The sequence below is a fragment of the Hemiscyllium ocellatum genome, chromosome 21 (genome assembly GCF_020745735.1).
Source record: "Hemiscyllium ocellatum isolate sHemOce1 chromosome 21, sHemOce1.pat.X.cur, whole genome shotgun sequence".
Taxonomy (NCBI): Eukaryota; Metazoa; Chordata; class Chondrichthyes; order Orectolobiformes; family Hemiscylliidae; genus Hemiscyllium; species Hemiscyllium ocellatum.
The window spans coordinates 15,957,626-15,977,988 of NC_083421.1; the positions used below are offsets into that span (position 1 = coordinate 15,957,626).

General features: G+C 42.2%; 1 protein-coding gene across 6 annotated transcripts in view; it reads left to right on the forward strand.

Annotated features, from left to right (window-relative positions):
- The window catches only part of LOC132825749 (zinc finger protein 239-like), a 39,076-nt gene extending 19,190 nt beyond the window's left edge, over nucleotides 1–19,886 (forward strand). For 4 of the 6 annotated variants that reach the window (XM_060841190.1, XM_060841195.1, XM_060841194.1 and 1 more), the window contains exons 4-5: nucleotides 12,362–12,457; nucleotides 16,372–19,886. In XM_060841190.1, coding sequence (XP_060697173.1) covers nucleotides 16,515–17,669 — 1,155 coding nt within the window. In that variant the 5' untranslated portion in view covers nucleotides 12,362–12,457; nucleotides 16,372–16,514 and the 3' untranslated portion in view covers nucleotides 17,670–19,886. The remainder of the gene's footprint in view (nucleotides 1–12,361; nucleotides 12,458–16,371) is intronic. The other 2 variants (XM_060841193.1, XM_060841196.1) reach the window with 2 other exon arrangements.
- The last annotated feature ends 477 nt before the right edge of the window (nucleotides 19,887–20,363 follow it).

Genomic DNA, 20,363 nt, shown 5'->3' on the forward strand with positions numbered 1-20,363 from the left:
TGTAAAGCTAGAGGGGAATTGTACATGTTGCGAGACTGGATGAGATTACTGTGATAGGGAGGGTTGTATACTTAGAGTTAGAGTCATAGAATCAGACAGGTGAAAATAGACCCTTCGGTCCAATCTGTCCAAGCCAACCATAATTCCAAACTAAACTCGTCCCGCTTGCCCGCACTAGGTCTATATTCCTCCAAACATTTTATATTTGTGTACTTGACCAAATGTCTTTTAAACATTGGAACTGTGTATCCACATCCAACACTTCCTTTGGAAGTTCCTTCCCCACATGAACCATTCTGTTTTTAAAAAAAAAAGCAAAATTCCCTAAAGTCATCTTAATCTTTTCTCCTTTTCAGTTTTTAAAAAAAAAATGCACTCTAATTTTGAACTTCCCCACGCTAGGGTAAAGACCCTTCCATTCTCCTTATCTACAAACTTTCATTATTTTTTAAACTTCTATAGCATCACCTCCTCAACTTCCTACACTCAAGTGAAAGAATTCCTGACCTATTCAGCCTCTACCTCTAACGAAATCCTCCATTTCCAGCAACATCCTGATAAATCTCTTCTGAATATTCTCCAGCCTGATAATATCCTTCCTATAAGATGGACTCTCCTTCTAGACACTGTACTCTAGAAGAGGTCTGACCAACATCTGTACTACCTCAGTATAATGCCTTAACTCCTGCACTCAATGGTCTGAGCAATAATGGTAAGTCAGCTAAACACCTTAACTTTCTATGTGACACAAACTTCAAAGACCTGAATCCTTAGGTGTCTCTGAACTATAACAATACTCAAAGCCCTGCTTGTAATTGTATAAGTCCTACCCTGTTTTGTTTTACCAAAACATAATCTCTTGCATTTTTCTAAATTAACTGCCAACTGCCAGTCTTCAGCCCATTGATCCAACTTATCAAGATCTCTTATTTTTTATAATGGGAACCCACTGTACCACCAATTTTAGCATCACCAACAAACTTACTAACCATGCCTTCTATATTCTCATCTTGATCATTTTATATAAATGACCAGCAAAATTGGACCCGGCACCAATCCCTGTGGAGCACTGCTACTAACAGGCCTCCCGTCTGTTATTCTTCACTATACTCTGTCTCCTGCTTTTAAGCTAAGTTTATTCACAATTAGCAACTTCACCCTGAATCCCATGTGAGCTAACTTTACTACCATGTGGAACCTTGTCAAAAGCTTTACTACTTTGTGGGCGGCATGGTGGCACAGTGGTTAGCACTGCCTCACAGCGCCTGAGACCTGGTTTCAATTCCCGACTCAGGCGACTGACTGTGTGGAGTTTGCACGTTCTCCCCGTGTCTGCGTGGGTTTCCTCCGGGTGCTCTGGTTTCCTCCCACAGTCCAAAGATGTGCAGGTCAGGTGAATTGGCCATGCTAAATTGCCCGTAGTGTTAGGTAGGGGGTAAGTGTAGGGGTATGGGTGGGTTGCGCTTCGGTGGGTCGGTGTGGACTTGTTGGGCCAAAGGGCCTGTTTCCACACTAAGTAATCTAATCTAAAGTCCAAATACTCAAGAAAACTCAATCCAGTGAGACACCCTCCCTCAAAGCCATGCTGGCTATCCCTAATGATTCCATGCCTTTCCAAATGCATGTAAATCCTATCTTTCAGAACCATCTCCAGCCCCATACCCACCACCAAAGTCAGACTCAAGTTTATAGTCCCTAGACTTCTCCTTTTCAACCTTTCTTGAACAATGGCGCAACATCAACCACTCTCCGGTCGTCAGGCATCTCACTCACATTTATAGATGATGCAAATCTTTCTACCAGAGACCCTGCAACTTCCTCCCTAACCTCCCAGAAAAATCCTGGACTACTCTAGATCAGGTCCTGGAGATTTATCCACCTTTTTATGCTTTCTAAGGTTTTCAGCTCTTCCCCTTCTGTAATGTGAACTGTTTTCAAAACATCAACATTTATTTGCCAGAGTTCTCTGTACTGTTTGCTTCTCTACTGTAAAAGCAGATGCATAATATTTGTTTAATATCTCTCCCATCTCCTGATTTACAACAGAAGGTGACCTTTTTGATGTTTAGGGGGTTGTACTGTACTTGCTCTCTTGCTCTTGATGTACTTGTAGAATCTGTTTGGATTATCTTTAACCTTATCTCAAATCTCCTTTTTTTTTTTGCCTTCCTGTTGAGAATGCCCCAACAATATTTAAACTGCGATTTTTGAGAAGATTCATAGCTTAGGTTGAGGTTCTGGTTGTAAGTTTGGTCTCAGACCATGCTCGGCAACATCATCAGTGGGCCTCCCGTGAAGTGCTGGTTTTTCTGTCCCACTATTTACCTGTGTCTTGGTCTGTTAAGGTATGTGATATCATTTGCGGTTCTTTTTATCAGGTTGATAAGTGGGATCCAAATCGATGTGTTTATTGATGGAGTTCCAGTTTGAATGCCATTCTGGTCTGAGAACAAACCTACCAGCTCCGCGAGCAACCTGAACTTTCTTTTACTGTTTGAGAGATTTATTTGGTCTAATTTTACAGATTCTTCAAGTAAGCCTTTATCTAGTCTGCAGGGAGTGGTTGTAGGGAGAAGCTGTAATGAGTAAGTATAAATCTCACTGAGCTTGGCGGGGTGGGGGGGGGGGAGGCACAGCCTAGTCTGCAGGGAGCATTTAGAGGGAGAAGCTGTAACATGGAGTGAATATAAAACTCAGTGATCCTATTGTGAACTGCAGTGACCACATTTGCAGCTAGTGTTGAAAGGGGTGGATAGATAGTATCCTTTGCAAGCCGGATCAGGAGTCCCGCATGGCATGTTACCTGTGCGGTGCAGGGCATAGCTGGCCGGTTTGAAAGGATATTGGAGTGGAAGGGGGAGGATTCGGTTATTGTGGTCCACGTTGGGACTAACAACACAGGCAAGACTAGGATGGAGGACCTATTTGGCCTTTATCAAGCACAAAGAATGAAATTAAGGAACAGGTCGTCAAGGGTCATAATCTCCGGATTACAACTTGAGCCATGTGGAAATTGGCTTAGGGATAAGAAAACTATGGCAGTAAACACGTGGCTAAGAGTAGTGTGGGAAACCAGAGTTTCATTTCATGGGGTATTGGCATCAGTTTTGGAACCAGGAGAAATCTGAACCAATCTCAAACCAGTGAAAAGGTTCTAACAAACCAATGTTCTAGCGAAAAGGATAAATAGGGTGGTCAATAGGACTTTAAACTAGTGAGCTGGGGGGAAGAGAATGAAAAACTGACAGGTAGGATGATGGTAAATAAAAAGATAAGCAGCAGGTTAGTTTGTGTACAGGAGGGTTTTAAGTTCAAGGCAGACTATGAAACAAGTAAAAAGGAATGATAACTCAGAAGATATTAGAGATGTTGGAAATCACAACTGTAAGAAAGCTGGCGTGAGGGTATTTTACCTGATAACTCATACATTTGTAATGAGATAAATGTGTTAATGGCATAAATAATCGCAGATGAATATGATTTGGTAGCTATTACAGAGACATGGTTACAGGATGGTCAAGACTGGTAGTTAAATGTCCAGGGGTATCAGACTCTTCGAAAGCACAGATAGGAAGGTAATGCAGGTGGTGTAGCTCTGATATTCAAGGATGACATCAGGGCGATTGCTGAGAAATGATAGGTACTATGGAGAGTAAGGTTAAATCCATTTGGGTGGAAATGAGAAATTCTAAGAAAAAGTCACTGATAGGCATAGTCTGTAGGCCACCAAATGATAACAGCAAGGTGGCACAGTGGTTAGCACTGCTGCCACACAGTGCCTGAGACCCGGGTTCAATTCCCGACTCAGGCGACTGACTGTGGAGTTTGCACGTTCTCCCCGTGTCTGTGTGGGTTTTCTCCGGGTGCTCCGGTTTCCTCCCACAGTCCAAAGATGTGCGGGTCAGGTGAATTGGCCATGCTAAATTGCCCGTGTTAGGTAAGGGGTAAACGTATGGGTGGGTTGCGCTTTGGCGGGTCGGTGTGGACTTGTTGGGCCGAAGGGCCTGTTTTCACACTAAGTAATCTAATCTAATCATAACATCACATTGAGGTGGGCAATAACCAAAAAAAAACTAATGCCTGTAAAAATAGTACGGCAATTAACATGGGAGATTTTATTCTACATGTCAGTTAGTCAAACCAGATCGACCAGGGTAGCTTTGAGGAGGGGTTTGTTGAGTGCATCCACGATAGTTTCCTTGAACAGTATGTAATGGAACAGACGAGGGAGCAAGGTATCCTCGATCTGGTCTGGTGTAATGAGAAGAATAATTAATAACCGCATAGTTAGGGATCCTCTTGGAAAGAGTGGTTATAGTATGGTTGAATTTAGAATATAGATGGTGTGAAAATAAAATCCAATACCAGCGTTCTTTGCTTAAACAAGGGAGACTACAATGGAATGATAGAGGACTTGGTTAGAGTAGACTGAAAACAAAGACTGAGTTGATGAGCGGTGGAGGACTTTCAAAGCAATTTTTCAAAATGCTCAGCAAAAGCATATTCATGTGAAAAGGAAGGACTGAGAAAAGGGGTAACTTGCATTGGGTGTCTAAGGAAATAAGGGAGGCTATCTAATTGAAAGAGAAGGCATACAAAGTGGCCAAGATCAGCGGGAAACTAGAAAATTGGGAAAGCCTTAAAGGTCAACAAAAAGCCACAAGAAGAGCTGTAAAGAAAAGTAAGATAGAGCATGAGGAAAAAACTCACTCAGAATATAAAGACAAAGCAAAAGTTTCTTTAAATATATGAAAAGAAAAAGTGGCTAAAGTAAACATTGGTCCTTTTAGAGGATGAGAAGGGGCATTTAGTCATGGGATACGATGAAATGGCTGAGGCATTGTGTATGTACTTTGTTGGTCTTCACAGTGGAGGGCATGAATAACATGCCAGAAATTGACAGAGACGAAGTTAAGTGAGGACCTGGAAACAATCATTATCATGGAGGAGGTAGTGTTCAGCATGCTAATGGAGCTACAAGTCTCCTGGCTGTGATGGAATGTATCCCAGGGTACTAAATGAGATGGCGGGAGAAATAGCAAGTGCACTTGTGGTAATTTTCTAAAGTTCACTGGACTCTGGGGCAGTTCCAGTGGATTGGAAAACAGCAAATGTGAAGCCACTGTTTAAAAAGGGCAGTAGACAAAAGATGGGGAATTAAAGACCGGTTAATTCAACTTCTGTAGTAGGGGAGATGCTTAAATCTGTTATCAAGGAAGAAATAGCAAGGCATCTCGATAGAAATGATCCCATTGGGCAGACACAGCATGGGTTCATGGAGGACAGGTCATGCTTAACTAATCTTTTGGAATTCTATGAAAGCATTATAAGCATGATGGATAGCGGGGACCAAGTAGATTGTGGTATATCTAGATTTCCAGAAGGCCTTTGACAAGGTGCCACACAAGAGGCTGCTGCATAAGAATAAAATGTATGGTGTTGGGGGAAAATACTAGCATGGATAGAGGATTGGTTGACTAACAGGAAACAAAGTGGAGATAATATGTGCTATTCTGGTTGGCAGTGATGAATAAAGTGCTTCAGGGATCGGTGTTGGGAATGTAAATATTCACCATATACATAGAGGATTTGGAGTTGAGGGCAACATGTGTCAGTTTACAAATGACACGAAGATGAGTGGCAGAGCGAAGTGTGCAGAGGACTGAAACTTTGCAGAAGAACATAGATACATTGAGTAGGCAAAGGTCTGGCAGATGGAATACAATGTTAATAATAATTGTGAAGTCACCCATTTTGGTAGGAGTAACAGTAACGAGGACTGTTACTTGAATGCTTTTAAAAAAAAAAGCATGCTGCGATGCAGGGGGACCCTGGGTGTTTTTGTGCATGAATTACTGAAGGTTGGTCTGCAGGTACAACAGGTAATTAGGAAGGCAAATGGAATTTATCCTTCCTTGGTAAAGAGATTGAGTTTAAAATGAGGGACAAACAAAGAAAACTACAGCACAGGAACAGGCCCTTTGTCCCTCTAAGCCTGCACTGATCCAGACCTTCTCTAAACCAATCGCTTGTTTTAAGGGTCTGTCTCCCTCTGCTTCCTGCTCATTCATGTATCTGTCTAGATACATCTTAATAATGCCATCATGCCTGCCTCTAATACTTCCACTGGCAAGGCATTCTAGGTGCCCACCACCCTCTGCTAAAGAACTTTCTACACATCTCCTCTAAACTTCTTCCCTCTTAACTTTGAACTTGTGACCCCTAGTAATTGAGTCCACCTGTCTGGGAAAATGCTTCATGCTATCCAGCCTGTCTATACCTCTTTGAGGTTATGTTCCAGCTGTACAGGGTGCTGGTGAGACTATACCTTGAGTACTGCATGCACTTTTGGTCTCCTTAACTGAGAGAATGTACAGGCACTAGAGGGGGTGCAGAGGAAGTTCACTAGATTGATTCCGGAGTGGAGGGGGTTGGCCTATGTGGAAAGACTTAGTAGACTGGGATTATATTCATTGGAATTGAGAAGAATGCGAGGAGATCTTAGAAACCTATAAAATTCTCAATTGAATAGATAAGCTAGACAGAGGGAATGTTTCCACTGGCAGCTGAAACTAGGACAAGAGGGAAATTAAGGGGAGCAGATTTAGAACTGAATTGAGAAGGAACTTCTTCACCCAGACGGTTGTGAATCTGTGGAATTACCTGCCCAGTGAAGTAGCTGATGCTACTTCTTTAAATATTTTTAAAGCTATGATCGTTTTTTTTTTTGAACAGTGAAGGAATTAAGGGATACGGTGAGTGTGGGTAAGTGGAGCTGAGACCATGAAAAGATCAGCCATGATTGAGTGGCGGAGTAGGCTCAAAAGGCTAAATGGCCTACTTCTGCTCCTAGTTCTTATGTTCTTAACACTGTCGTAGTCCCAGTCAGTGTTAGGAAATGAAAATCACCTACTATTATAACCTTGTTAGTATATATTATGTTTGTTCCTCCGTTTCCCTCCATAGTACAATCCAATCAAGGTGAATATCTTTTATTAATTGAAAAACTCTCTATAATGAGTAGGGTGAGGGTTTTTAAACATGTCTTACTGAGATCTGTTTCTTGATTACATTTTAAAATATAAAACATGGGTATTAAGTTATTCTAGAGTAGTGTCTTTAGAGCAGTAAGACTGTACTTTTTTTCTGGTCTATAGATTAAGGTGCAGGGATGGCTTTTTGTCGAGTGACATGCTCTGTCAGATATGGGCAATTAGCGAATTTCAATGACCCCGATGATTGTGTGTAAGAAGTGTTTGGTTGCAAATCCTATTGGATCACGTGGATTAGTTGGAGTGGTAGAGGCACTGAGGAATTTACAAGAGCTGGGGTGTGATGGATAACTGGCAGAGTGAGTGGTAGCGAGTGGAGTGCTTCCCTTAATTTTGAGCATATAAACACTTACCTTAGGGATCTGTGGCCTTCACCTCAGGAGTGGAGCTGAGTGGAATGCAACCTGGGAAGGTAAGTGTTTCTGATTGAGGGTTTTGACTGAGGAGGAATCACAGGAGGGATTGGATTGGCTAATAAGGGGGTCTGCTAAATTTGAATCTGTTAAATTATTGGTTATAACTTGTGTTCAGTTTGAGATAATACAAAACGATATAAAAGCAGTTTAATTCTTTCTTAAATTCAAAACTCTTTAAATAAAATAAGGATGGAGGGTCAGGTGCTATGTTGTTTCTGCATGATACAGGAGCTTGTGGATGCCATTGTGGTTCCCAGTGAACATATTTGTAGTAGTGTCAGTTGCTGGAGAAACTTGGCTCTGAATCGATGAGCTGGACTTTGAGCTTCAAGTATTGTGACCCAACAGGGAAAGTGATAGTTATCCATACGCTGTGTTTCAGGAGACAGTCACACCCCTTAGGTTAACTAACTTGGATTTGGCCAGTGATCAAAGAGGAAGGTGTGATTGTGAATGAGGTGGATACAGGGATCCAGCAAGTAAAGTTGAAGGAGCCTCAGCCCTGTCCTTGTTCAACAGATTCCAGAGTTTTGCTCCCTGTGTGGATGGGAATGGGGGCTGCAGGGAGGATGAGTCGACTGACCACGCACTATGGTGCAGGGAGCCATTCAAGTGCCGGAGAGTAGAGAAATGTTGTTGTAATTTGGGATAGTGTAGTTATGGGCATAGACACTGTTCTCCTTGGATCGAGTCCTGAAAGTTGCCTACCTGGTGCTCAGGTTCAGGGCATCTCATCCGGACTGCAAAGGAAGTTGGAACGGGAGGGTAAAGATCCAGTGGTCATAGTCCGTGTAGCTACCAATAACATAGATAAAATTAGGGCAGATGTTCTGCTAAAAGGAATGAACAGCTAGGAGCTAAATTAAGAGGCAGAACCATAAAGGTGGTAATCTTTATATTACTACCTGAGCCACGAGCTAATTGGCACCAGGTCAATAAGATGAAGCAGGTAAATGTGTGGCACAAAGATTGTGGCAGAAACTGGTTTGGACATTGGTCATGGGACATTGGCACCAGCACCAGGGAATGAGGGGTGGTGGGGAGGGCTCAGTTATAGGGGAAATTAGAAGACCTAAAAGGAGGAAGTATGGGTGCAGGCTAGCCATGTGGCAGATGCTGACCAGGCCAGCGAAGAATAGAACAGGTGAATATCTTTATGCACTAAGGAATTATATTTAAAAAAGTAGGGAAATTTATCCTTGGAACATATTTGAAAGCTTCGTATCTGAATGTAAGAAGCATTTGAAATGGAAAAAGTAGTTGTGTGGGTAGATGTGAACGGGTATGGTGTATTTGGGATTATTGAGACATGCAGGGTGACCCTGGATGTCTCAGGGTATGCACTGTTTAGGAAGGACAGGCAAAAAGGAAAAAGTGGTAGAGTGGCATTGCTGGTGAAAGAGGAAATTAGCTCTGACAGTATGGAATCTGTATGCATAGTGTTGAGAAATATCAATGGGCAAAAATGAGTGGGTGTCCTGTTTAGACCCCCAAATTGCAGTGATGTTGGGAGTGGCATCAAACAGGAAATTAGAGATGCATCTGATAAGGGAAAATCTGTGATCATGGGTGATTTTAATCTGCACGTAGTTTGGGTAAATCAAATTCGCTACAATGCCATGGAGGAAGAATTTCTAGAGTGTATAGGGATTGTTTTTTGACCAATATTTGGAATCAACTAGAGAGCAGGCCATCTTTGAGTGGTTACTGTATAATGAGAAAGGAATCATTGCCAGTCTAGCTATCTGAGACCCTTTGGGGATGAGTGAACGTAACATAGTAGAACTTTCTGATAAGATGGAGAGTGAAATAGTTGATGCATAGGCTAGGGTGCTGAATCTTAATAAAGGTGGGGGGGGGGGGGGGAAAGGGGCGCATGTGTGGAATCTCATAGACACTAACAAAATTCTAACATTCTGGACAGAATAGATACAGGGAGTGTTCCGGAAGGTGGGTGTGTCCAGAACCATAGGTCATAGTTTGAGGATTTGGGGTGGACCATTTTTAGGATGGAGATGAGACACTTTTTCACCCAAAGAATGGTGAATGTGGAATTCATTGCCTCAAGAAGTAGTTGATACCAGAACATTGAATGTATTCAAGGGGCAATTAGATATAACACTTGGGGCGGATCAGAGCAAAGATTATTGGGAGAAAGTGGGAGTGGCTATTGAGTTGGATGTTAATAAAGGACAGCTGAGAGAATGTTTGAGTACTCATCCACTGAGGTTAGAAACAAGGAAGGAGCAGACTCCCTGTTGGGAGTTTTCTATAGACCTCATAGTTCTGGGGATGTAGAGGAAAGGATAGCAAAAATGTTTCTTGATAAGAGTGAGAGTGACAGGATAGTTGTTACTCTTGTCAATGTTGATTGGGAATACAATAGTTCAAGTAGTTTAGATGCATCAGTTTTTGTTCAATGTGTGCTGGAGGGTTTTCTGACACTGGGTTACAGACTGACATAGATAAGATGCAGAGCTTGGCTGAGAAGTGTCAGATGGAGTTTAATGTGGAAAAGTGTGAGAGAGTTCACTTGGAAGTAACAGGAATGCAGAGTACTGGTAAAATTGTTGGCAATGTAGATGTATATGATGATCAGAGGGTTAGATAGGTACATCTCTAGACTGAGAGACTCTTTTGGAGCAGCAGTTTGGGTAATTCTCCTGGAGCAAAGAAGTTTAGACCGTGATTTAGTCCAGGTGCAGATTTGTTCCAGGATACTTAAATTAGAGAGATAAAATTTCTTAAAATTGTTGCAATTTGTTTAACCACTTTTAGGTAATTGGCAAATAATGCAGGGTGACCATTTGAAGAATATTTTACTCTAAGTTCTGAGCATCTGGAACAGTCTGAACAGCAGCTGGATGCAGATTTAGCAGTTATTGTCAAGAGATAGAACATAGAAAAATACAGCGCAGTACAGGCCCTTCGGCCCTTGATGTTGCGCTGATCGAAGCCCACCTAACCTACACTAGCCCACTATATCCTCCATATGCCTATCCAATGCCTGTTTAAATGCCCATAAAGAGGGAGAGTCCACCACTGTTACTGGCAGGGCATTCCATGAACTCACGACTCGTTGAGTAAAGAATCTACCCCTTACATCTGTCCTATACCTACCACCCCTTAATTTAAAGCTATGCCCCCTCGTAATATCTGACTCCATTCATGGAAAAAGGTTCTCGTGGTCAACCCTATCTAAACCCCTAATCATCTTGTACACCTCTATCAAGTCACCCCTAAACCTTCTTTTCTCCAACGAAAACAGCCCCAAGTACCTCAGCCTTTCCTCATACGATCTTCCTACCATACCAGGCAACATCCTGGTAAACCTCCTCTGCACCCGTTCCAGTGCCTCCACATCCTTCCTATAGTATGGCGACCAAAACTGCACACAATACTCCAGATGCGGCCGCACCAGAGTCTTCTACAACTGCAACATGACCTCAGGACTCCGGAACTCAATTCCTCTACCAATAAAAGCCAGTACGCCATATGCCTCCTTCATAGCACTATTTACCTGTGTGGGAACTTTCAGAGATCTGTGTACATGGACACCAAGATCCCTCTGCTCATCTACACTACCAAGTATCCGACCATTAGCCCAGTTCTCCATCTTCTTGTTACTCTTACCAAAGTGAATCACTTCACACTTAGCTACATTGATCTCCATTTGCCACCTTTCTGCCCAGCTCTGCAGCTTATCTATATCCTGCTGTAACCTGCCACATCCTTCCTCACTGTCAATAGCTCCACCGACTTTCGTATCATCTTCAAACTTGCTCACCCAACCTTCTAGACTCTCCTCCAGGTCATTTATAAAAATGACAAACAGCAATGGTCCCAAAACAGATCCTTGCGGAACACCGCTGGTAACTGCACTCCAAGATGAACCTTTACCATCAACTACTACCCTCTGTCGTCTTCTACCCAGCCAATTCCTAATCCATACCTCTGTATTTTTTGCAGTAGCCTACCATGGGGAACCTTATCAAACGCCTTACTAAAATCCATATACACCACACCTACCGCTTTACCCTCATCCACCTCCTTAGTCACCTTCTCAAAGAATTCAATAAGGTTTGTGAGACATGACCTGCCCTTCACAAAACCATGCTGACTATCCTTGATCACATTCTTCCTATCCAGATGTTCATAAATCCTATTGCAATTCTCTCTAAGACTTTGCCCACAACAGAGGTAAGACTCGCCGGCCTATAGTTACTAGATTTGGAATGTAACAGTTTAAGAAAACATTTGGAGAGCTATGGGCAAATGGCAGGGGAGATGGGACAGATTTGGACCATTTCCAGAGGGAGAGAGTAGTCATGGGTTGAAAGTCACCAGCCCCTGTGCTCTGATACTGCCCCATAACCTGTGAATAATGAAGCTTATCCCAGGGCAGAGAAAGGAAGAATCTGCCACTCCCCCTTCAAGCTGATTGACAGCAGGTCACTGACCAATAAGAGAAGAGTGGGCAGGGATGACATACTAAACAGAAGCAGCTGGTCGTCTAACCAATGAGGGGCAATGCTGGCTGGATCACGTCAGGGAGGAGATGGGGAAAGGTGGGGAGATACAGTGGAAACCAGGAGTCAGTCTGGACTGGGAGATTTGATGGACATCCGGTAGACCCGAATTAGAAACCGTAGGTCCTGCATTTGCAGTAAAGGGAAAACAGCTGCAAGTTTTCAGCAGTGATGGGCTGTATATTTACTGGAGGCAAGATGCAGTGAAGTAATGCTTCCTGCGTAGGGGTGGGGCGATTTGTAGAGGAGCATTTTGACAGCAAATTGAAACCAAGAGAAATGTTTGTCTTTTTTAGATTTTCTATCCTGGACTGACAGCCAATTTTTTTTTTCTTCTTCTTTCTTATGTCAATTCATTTTACAGGATACTAATTGAGAATAATTGAGACCCGGATCTCAAACAAGTTCTGACAGAGTCAAAGATCTGAATATCATTGGCTTTAACAGTGGAAGGAGAAAGGTTTGTCTGTTCTCTCTGTGGGAAAATATCTCCAATATGTTTGTAAATCAAAAAGCAGCTAGATGTTTAAATTCATTGTTAGTTCACCCTTGCATTATGTGCTCCGTTCTGGACCTTGCAGCTGTAGAAGGAGACATTGGCCTGAGAGGGAGCACAGATTTATCCAAATTACGCCGACTCTTTTTTAGAAAAAAACCTGTCATATTTGATCCTAATCACCCACTTCATGATTTGAAACCTATAAAGTCCTCATTCTCAATTACTTGTAAACTTCCTTTTAAAATTCCTTGTGGGCTTGAATTTCGGCACTTTTTTTAAAGTGGAATGTTCCAGATCCTGACAACTCTCAGTTGATCCAGCAGCTGCTGAAGTCCATGTTGGGTCTGGAGGTTATAAAGGGCTGAATTGAAAGATATGATGTTCCCTGAGCTGCACTGGAACAGTACAGGAGGTGTGAGCAATCAAGTAAATGACAAGGCTGCACTGAGAGCGATGCTTGGCTCAATGAGTGCTTTGGAATGAGGTAGAAACAGTGAGGTGAGACTGGGAGAAGGTGAAGCTGAAAGGTTGAGTGTGGTGTCTCAGTCTCAAAGTCACACGGTTGCAATGGGAACAGCCAGTTTGGAAGGGATACCTGCGAAATATGTTTATTAACAATTTTTAAAGTATAATATATCAGCCTGAGTAAAGTTTTCAATTAAATACATGTTTAAAATGAAGATTGCTAGCTCATTTAAAATCTCTTGGCAGGAGTAACTAACTGAATGTAGAGAGAAAGCATGACAGGAGACCTCAGACACGTGGTGTGCCCCACTTGTATAATGTGGGAAATAAGGGACGCTTCCAATGTCCCTTACAGCTATGTGCCAGAAGTGTGTCCATGTGTAACTAGGTAACTGCTTTTCAGAGCTGGAGCTGTATATGGAGCATCTGTGATACTGAATGTTATGGACAGCACGTTTAACAAGTTGGTCACACCACATGAGGATTACACAGGCAGAAAGAGTAGCCATCAAAGTAAGTAAAAGTCTAAGGAAGGAAGTGCAACAGTGGTCATCCCCCCTCTCATACAGATATACCACTTTGGATTCTATTTGGGTGGTGGAGTAGCCTCTCGGCAAATCAGCAAAAGCCAGGTTCATCACACCACAGATAGCTCTGCAGCAAAAGAAGGGAAAGAGCGTGTGGCAGGGCTATAATGACAGGGCAGTAATAATCTGGGATAGGCAGGCACCTCTGGCCACAGACATGAATCAAGGACAGTATGTTACCTCCCTAGTGCCAGGATCTCTGATATCATGGTTTGGTTGCAGGATGCTCTGGAGCTGGAGAGTAAACAGTCTGTGGTCATGGAACATGGAGGTATCAAGGCCATGACTAAACAAAGGAATGAGGGTCTGAAAGCTGAAAATAGGCAATGCATTAAAGTCCAGGTCCTCAAATGCAACAATGTCAGACATTGCCAATGCCATGTCCTAATGAGAAGGAATAAGAGGGTAGATCAGATGACTGTATGGTGGAGAGGTTTAGATTCAGGCATTGGGACAATTCGTGTTTTAGGACCTGTACAAGCCAGAATGGTTGCCCCTGAGTAGAGCAGAGACAAATCTCCTCTTGCAGGCTTTTGCTAATTCCAATTGATGAGGTTTTAAATTAGTATGGCAAGGGGGTGGGAACCGAAGTGTAGGCTTCAATGGGTCAGATCTAGGTCAGGAAATGGGAGGTAGAATATTGGTTAGTGATGCACTTATCAGCTCAAAGGCAAAATAAAGGAGGGTTAAATGAGGATCGATCCTCTCTTCATATACTAGTCCCCTCATTTCAGGATCAGTCTGGTGAACCTTCTTTACTCTGCCCCAAAAGTTAGTGGATCATTCCTGGGGAAAGGAGAACAAAGATACACACAGTACTCCAGGTGTGGTCTCACTAAAGCCTTTACAGAATATATCCCTGCTCCTGTACTTGAATCCTATCCCTACGAAAGCGAACGTATCATTTGTATTCTTCACTGCTTGATGCTCCTGCCTGCTTTTTTTATTCATTTGTGGGACTTGGGCATTGTTGGCTGGCCAGCATTTATACCCCATTCCTATTTGCCCTTGAGAAGATGGTGGTCAGCTGCCTCCTTGAATCGGTGTAGTCCACGTCCTGTGGGCTGACCCACAATATCAGGAGGGAGAGAATTCCATGATTTTGACCCAATGACTGTGAAGGAACTCTTCCTAAAAGAGAACCACAGAACAAAACGGGGTCAGTCTCTCTGATATAGAATTGTTGAACACAATGTCCCCATCATATCCGTGCTGGTCATCAAGCACCTATTTTACTCCAATCTCATTTTCAGGCACTCAGCATGTATCCTGTATTGTAGTGCCTTGTATAATCATCTAAACATGTCTTCAAGGTTGTAATGTTACCTACATCTGTCACCATTTCAGATGCTGCCAGACCTATTGAGTATGTCCAGCGCTTTGATGGAAATCTAAAATAGAAACAATTTGTTTAATCTGTTAGAGTCAGAGTTATACAGCACAGAAACAGACCCTTCAGTCTAACTCATCCATCTTGACCAGTTAACCTAAACTGATCCAGTCCCATTGCAAGTGTTTGGTCCATATTCCTCTGAAAACTTCCTATTCATGTACCCATCCAGATGCCTTTTAAATGTAATTGTAGCTGCATGCACCACCTTCTGCATGAAAACATTCCCCCCTTAGATCCCTTTTAAATCTTTCCCTTTTCTCATTTAAACCAATGCCCTCAAACTTGCGACAAAAAGACCTTAGCTATTCATCCTATCCATGCTCCTCCATAAAGTAACCCCTCAGCTTCCGACACTCCAGGGAAAAAAACCCATCCTATTCAGCCTCTCCCTTTAACTCAAACCCTCTTCTTAGCAATAACCTTGTAGATGTTTTTGGAAACCTTTCAAGTTTAACAGCATAAATTTAGAGAGATGTACAGTCTGGAAACAGAAGTTCAACTCGTCCGTGCAGACCATTAAACACTGTTCTAGAAGTGGCCCAACCAATTTCCTGTATAGCCGCAACATAGCGTCCCAACTCCTTTACTCAGTACACTGATCAATAACAGCGAGCGTACCAAACGCTGCTTTCACTATCCTGTCTGCCTGCAATTCTACTTTCACGGAACTATGAACCTCCACTCCAAGTCTTTGTTCTGCAACACTTCCCAGGAACTTTCCTTTAAGTGTATTAGTCCTAGCCTGATAACATCTTTCTGAAATCAGGGAGACTAGAATTGAGCACTGTATTCTAAAAATGTTCTGTCGAGCCACAATGTGACCTCCCATTCATATCCTCAATCATTAAGTCCCAACAGTGTGGAAACAGGCTATTGAGCCTGAGTTCACACCAACCATCTGAAGAGTATCCTGTCCCTTCAACCCTGCATTTTCCACAGCTAATGCACCTCACGTGCACACTTTTGGACTGCGAAAGGAAACCAGTGAACACCTGGAGGAAACCCATGCAGGCACAGAGAACGTGCAAACTCCACATCGAGAGTGGAATCAAACCCAAGTCCCTTTATTGATCAATAAAGGCAAGTGTGCCAAGTGCCACCATCAGCACCCGCTTTACCTGAATCTCCTTCCCAGGAACTCTGCACTTGTTCTTAGCGCTTCGGAGGGATTGGAGAATATGGGGAGAAAGCAGGAAGAGGATTGATTTGTAAATCTATAAACCGCCTCCTCTTCTTGTCTGTAACTCCCACATCTATCTCTTTCTGTAGTTTGGTGCAAATACTTGTTCCCTTCCCTGAAGGGCATTTATGAGCTACTTCAGTTTTAATGATGATCCAACAGTTTCCCAAAGTTTCATCTCCAGATTAGTTTTAGTTTCACAACCTGTTCTTCTGGTTTCTCCTAAAATGTTTTTCTTTTTGGTTGAAAGGTTGATTTGTAACAAGAAATTTTAAAAACACAGACAGATCTGAATTACCTCAGGATTCTGAACATTGAAGAAAAAAATCACCATCACACGGGGAGAAACACTTACTGTCTGTGTGTGAAAGATTCTGTGAAGATTCATCTGACATGCCCAAACGCCAACGCAGTCAGACCGGGAAGACACTGTGGAAATGTGGGGATTGTGGGAAGGAATTTCTTTATCCATCCCAGCTGAAAATGCACCAACGCAGTCACACTGGGGAAAAGCCATTCAACTGCTCTCATTGTGGAATGAGATTCACTCAGTCATCCCATCTGCAGATGCACCAGCGAGTCCACACTGGGGAGAGACCATTCACCTGCTCCCAATGTGGGAAAGGATTCAGTCAGTCATCCAACCTGCTGAAACACCAGCAGATTCACACTGAGGAGAGACAATTTACCTGTTCTAAATGTGGAAAAGGATTCACTCAATCATCTAAATTGCCAGAACATCAGGGAGTTCATACTGGAGAGAAACCATTCACCTGCTCTACTTGTGGGAAGGGAGTTACTCAGTCTTCCAGCCTGCAGATACACCAGCCAGTTCACACTGGGGAGAAACCGTTCATTTGCTCAGTGTGTGGGAAGAGATTCACTCGGTCATCCAATCTGCTGATACATCAGCGAGTTCACACTGGGGAGAGACCATTCATTTGCTCTGTATGTGGGAAGGGATTCACTCGGTCATTCAACCTGCAGATACATCAGCGAGCTCACACTGAAGAGAGACCGTTCGTTTGCTCCGTGTGCGGGAAGGGGTTCATTCGGTCATCCAACCTGCTGATACACCAACGGGTTCACACTGGGGAAAGACCATTCACTTGTTCCGTCTGTGGGAAAGGATTAACTCAGTCGTCCCACTTGCAGATACACCAGCGAGTCCACACTGGGGAAAGACCATTCATCTGTTCACTGTGTGGAAAAGGATTCAGTCAATTATCCAACCTGCGGACACATCAGCGAATTCACACTGGGGAGAGACCATTCACCTGTTCTGAATGTGGAAAAGGATTTATTCGCTCATCTGAGCGACTGGAACACCAGGGAGTTCACACTGGGGAGAAACCATTTACTTGCTCACTGTGTGGGAAAGGATTCACTCAGTTATCCAAGCTGCAGAGTCACCAGCGAGTTCATACTGGGGAGAGACCATTCACCTGCTCTGATTGTGGAAAGAGGTTTACCCAGTCATCCAACCTGCGGAGACACCAACGAATTCACACTGGGGCGAAACATTCAGTTGATCAACCTACCTGCTGATAGTGTTCGCTCTGGGGGGAGACATTCATCAGTATATGAGAAGAGATGCACTGTCATCCAAACTGTTAACACACCAGTGAAATGACACTGGGTTCATCCCGTTCACCTACTCTTTAAATGGATTTCCTATTTGCAAATACACCAAGAATCACAGGTGAAGGGTTTTGCTTTTTCTGACACCAAGGAATGTACCTTGGTCATTGGGCTGTTTGTGTTTGTTATTAAACCCAGCTCTGTTCAAAGTACAGATGTTGTCGGTAAGATATTGATACAATTGTGTATTTGTGTAGAAAGCTTAGAAAATGATCGTAATGTCACAACACGTCAACACCTTTACCCTGGGTAAAGACTGTCCACCTGCATATTGTTTCCAAAGTGATTTTGTGGTTCATCAAGACTGCTTAAACTGTCAGTGATGAACTTGATGCTGTCATAGTCTATATCGAGAAAACATGTTTGATTTAGTAAACACCACAGTTTAGTGTCCTATTGGGATAAAAATAATACAAATCAACTTTTCATTAAAAATATGCTGCAACAAGCCAGTGTCATTCTGAGTGCCTTAGACACAAGATGATCGTGTGTGGGAAGTCATGTCCAGAGTGAGGTATAGCCAGTAATGCTGGAAATTTAGGTACAAGTGGGAAGGGCTGCCCATATTGGAAAGAGACAAAACTGAATCCAAACAGATTAAAATAGAATTAAGCCCACACCCTATTTAAGTGAAACAGTGCCTTTGACATAAGATTATTCTGAAGCAAAAGCATTGTCTGAATAGTTACAAGGAATGTTGATGGAGACACCCTTGATAAGGAAATATTTGAAGCTAACCATTTTTGAAGATTGTTTTTTGTTACAATGGAATAATGCAGTTGTGGCTCATTAATGAATTTTTTTGATATTTTAAAATTTCTTTTAGCTGCCAGCAATTTAATTCCAGTCTCATTAATGAAACATCCCATTTGGTGAACAGTGTAAGGTTATCTCACCGAAATTAGCTGTTTCTTTCAAACTATTTACAATGTTCAGATATAGATTTGAATTAAAGATTATTCAAATAATTATAGATTTCAAAGTAACTGTAAAACTTTATAATAAAAGCTGTAAGGGAAAACATTACAGATGCCTGGCATACCTTATCTTATTAGCTAAAGAGTTTTGGATGTCAAATTGGATTGAAATTAGCTCAAAAAGCTGGGACTTGTGAAAGCTGAAAATCAAAAATCAGCACAGCTTGAACTGATAATAATCAGCCTTTTTGACTATTACTGTATGCAGTTGGCTAAAACTTGAGAGAAATACTAATTATTCCCAATTTCTCTCAGTTTTTGCACTTACTGAGAGGCAGACTTTTTTATACTTCTCAATAGCTGTCAGAAATTATCTCTATGTTCGTCACTCGTTAGGCCAGTACATTGAATTTTGATCTGTATTATCCTATTAACTTTTCAAAATATTGTTACACATGTCATTCCATAACCTTGTTTTGCATATGAATGTCTTTATTTTGGGCTGAAGTTAGCTTATATCAATAGAATGGCTCTGCACATAATTAAATTGAGGGTTGCTAAGGTTAGAGAATTTGTAAATTCAGCCTGTCATGTCTACTAAAGATATCAACGCTTCTGAACTTTATAATAGTCTGTAACATATTTTACTGTAACCTGGAGTTGGCCAATTTTCCCATCAGGCAACTTAACTGTCTTTCACAATTCCACACTAACAATAAAAGTAATTATAAAACTTTATAATAAAAAAAATCCATATGCGTGATAGAATTTGATAAAGATCAGAAGTGGAATACAAATAGTAGAATTCAAGCAGTCTTTAGAGATAAGCAAGTCAGGGCCATGTCCAAGGGAGAACAGTCAGTAACTTTTGATTACAATATAGAAAGGTCCCAATAACAATTAGGCATCATGAAAACCAAGGACTGTCTATAGGCACATCCATCGTTGATCAAGTGTTTCATAGGATTAGTTGTGTAAAGAATGGGGGATGGCACCATAAACATGGTATATGTGATCACTAACAATGTATAAAAAATACTGTTTATCACTCTAAAGATCAGTGTGTATTGTTGATCTCTCTCCCAATCTGAGCTGTAGATTGAGAGAACAATTGGGTCCTCACGTTGAAGCCAGATTCAGGGAAGGTCTTGTGGCCCTCTCCCTGCTTTAACCAATTGTTGCTTGAAGAAGAATAAAGTCTGCATATGCCTGAATCCTGTTTGCTACCTGAATCTCTGTTGTGGTGGAGGGTTAAGTTCCTACAGAGACTGACACTGCACATGATACTCCAGGGATGGTATCAGCAAGACATCCCTGCTACTATACTTGAATCCTCTTGCTGTGAAGGCCAACACACCATTTACCACTTCACCCCCTCCTGCATGCTAATGTTCCATGACTGGTGTACAGGGACACCCAGCTCTCATTATACCCCCTACTTACCCAATCTCTCTCCATTCAGACAATAATCTGTTTTTTTTTTCACAAAGTTAAAGTGGATAACATATGTGTCTCCATTATAATTCATCTGCCATGCATTTGCCCACTCAATCAATTTGCACAAGCATCTCTGCATCCTCCTCATAGCTCACCACCCCACCCCAGCTTTGTGTCATCTACAAATTTGAAGATTTTTACATTTGCTTCCTCTCAGTCATTGCCATATATTGTGAATAGCTGGAGC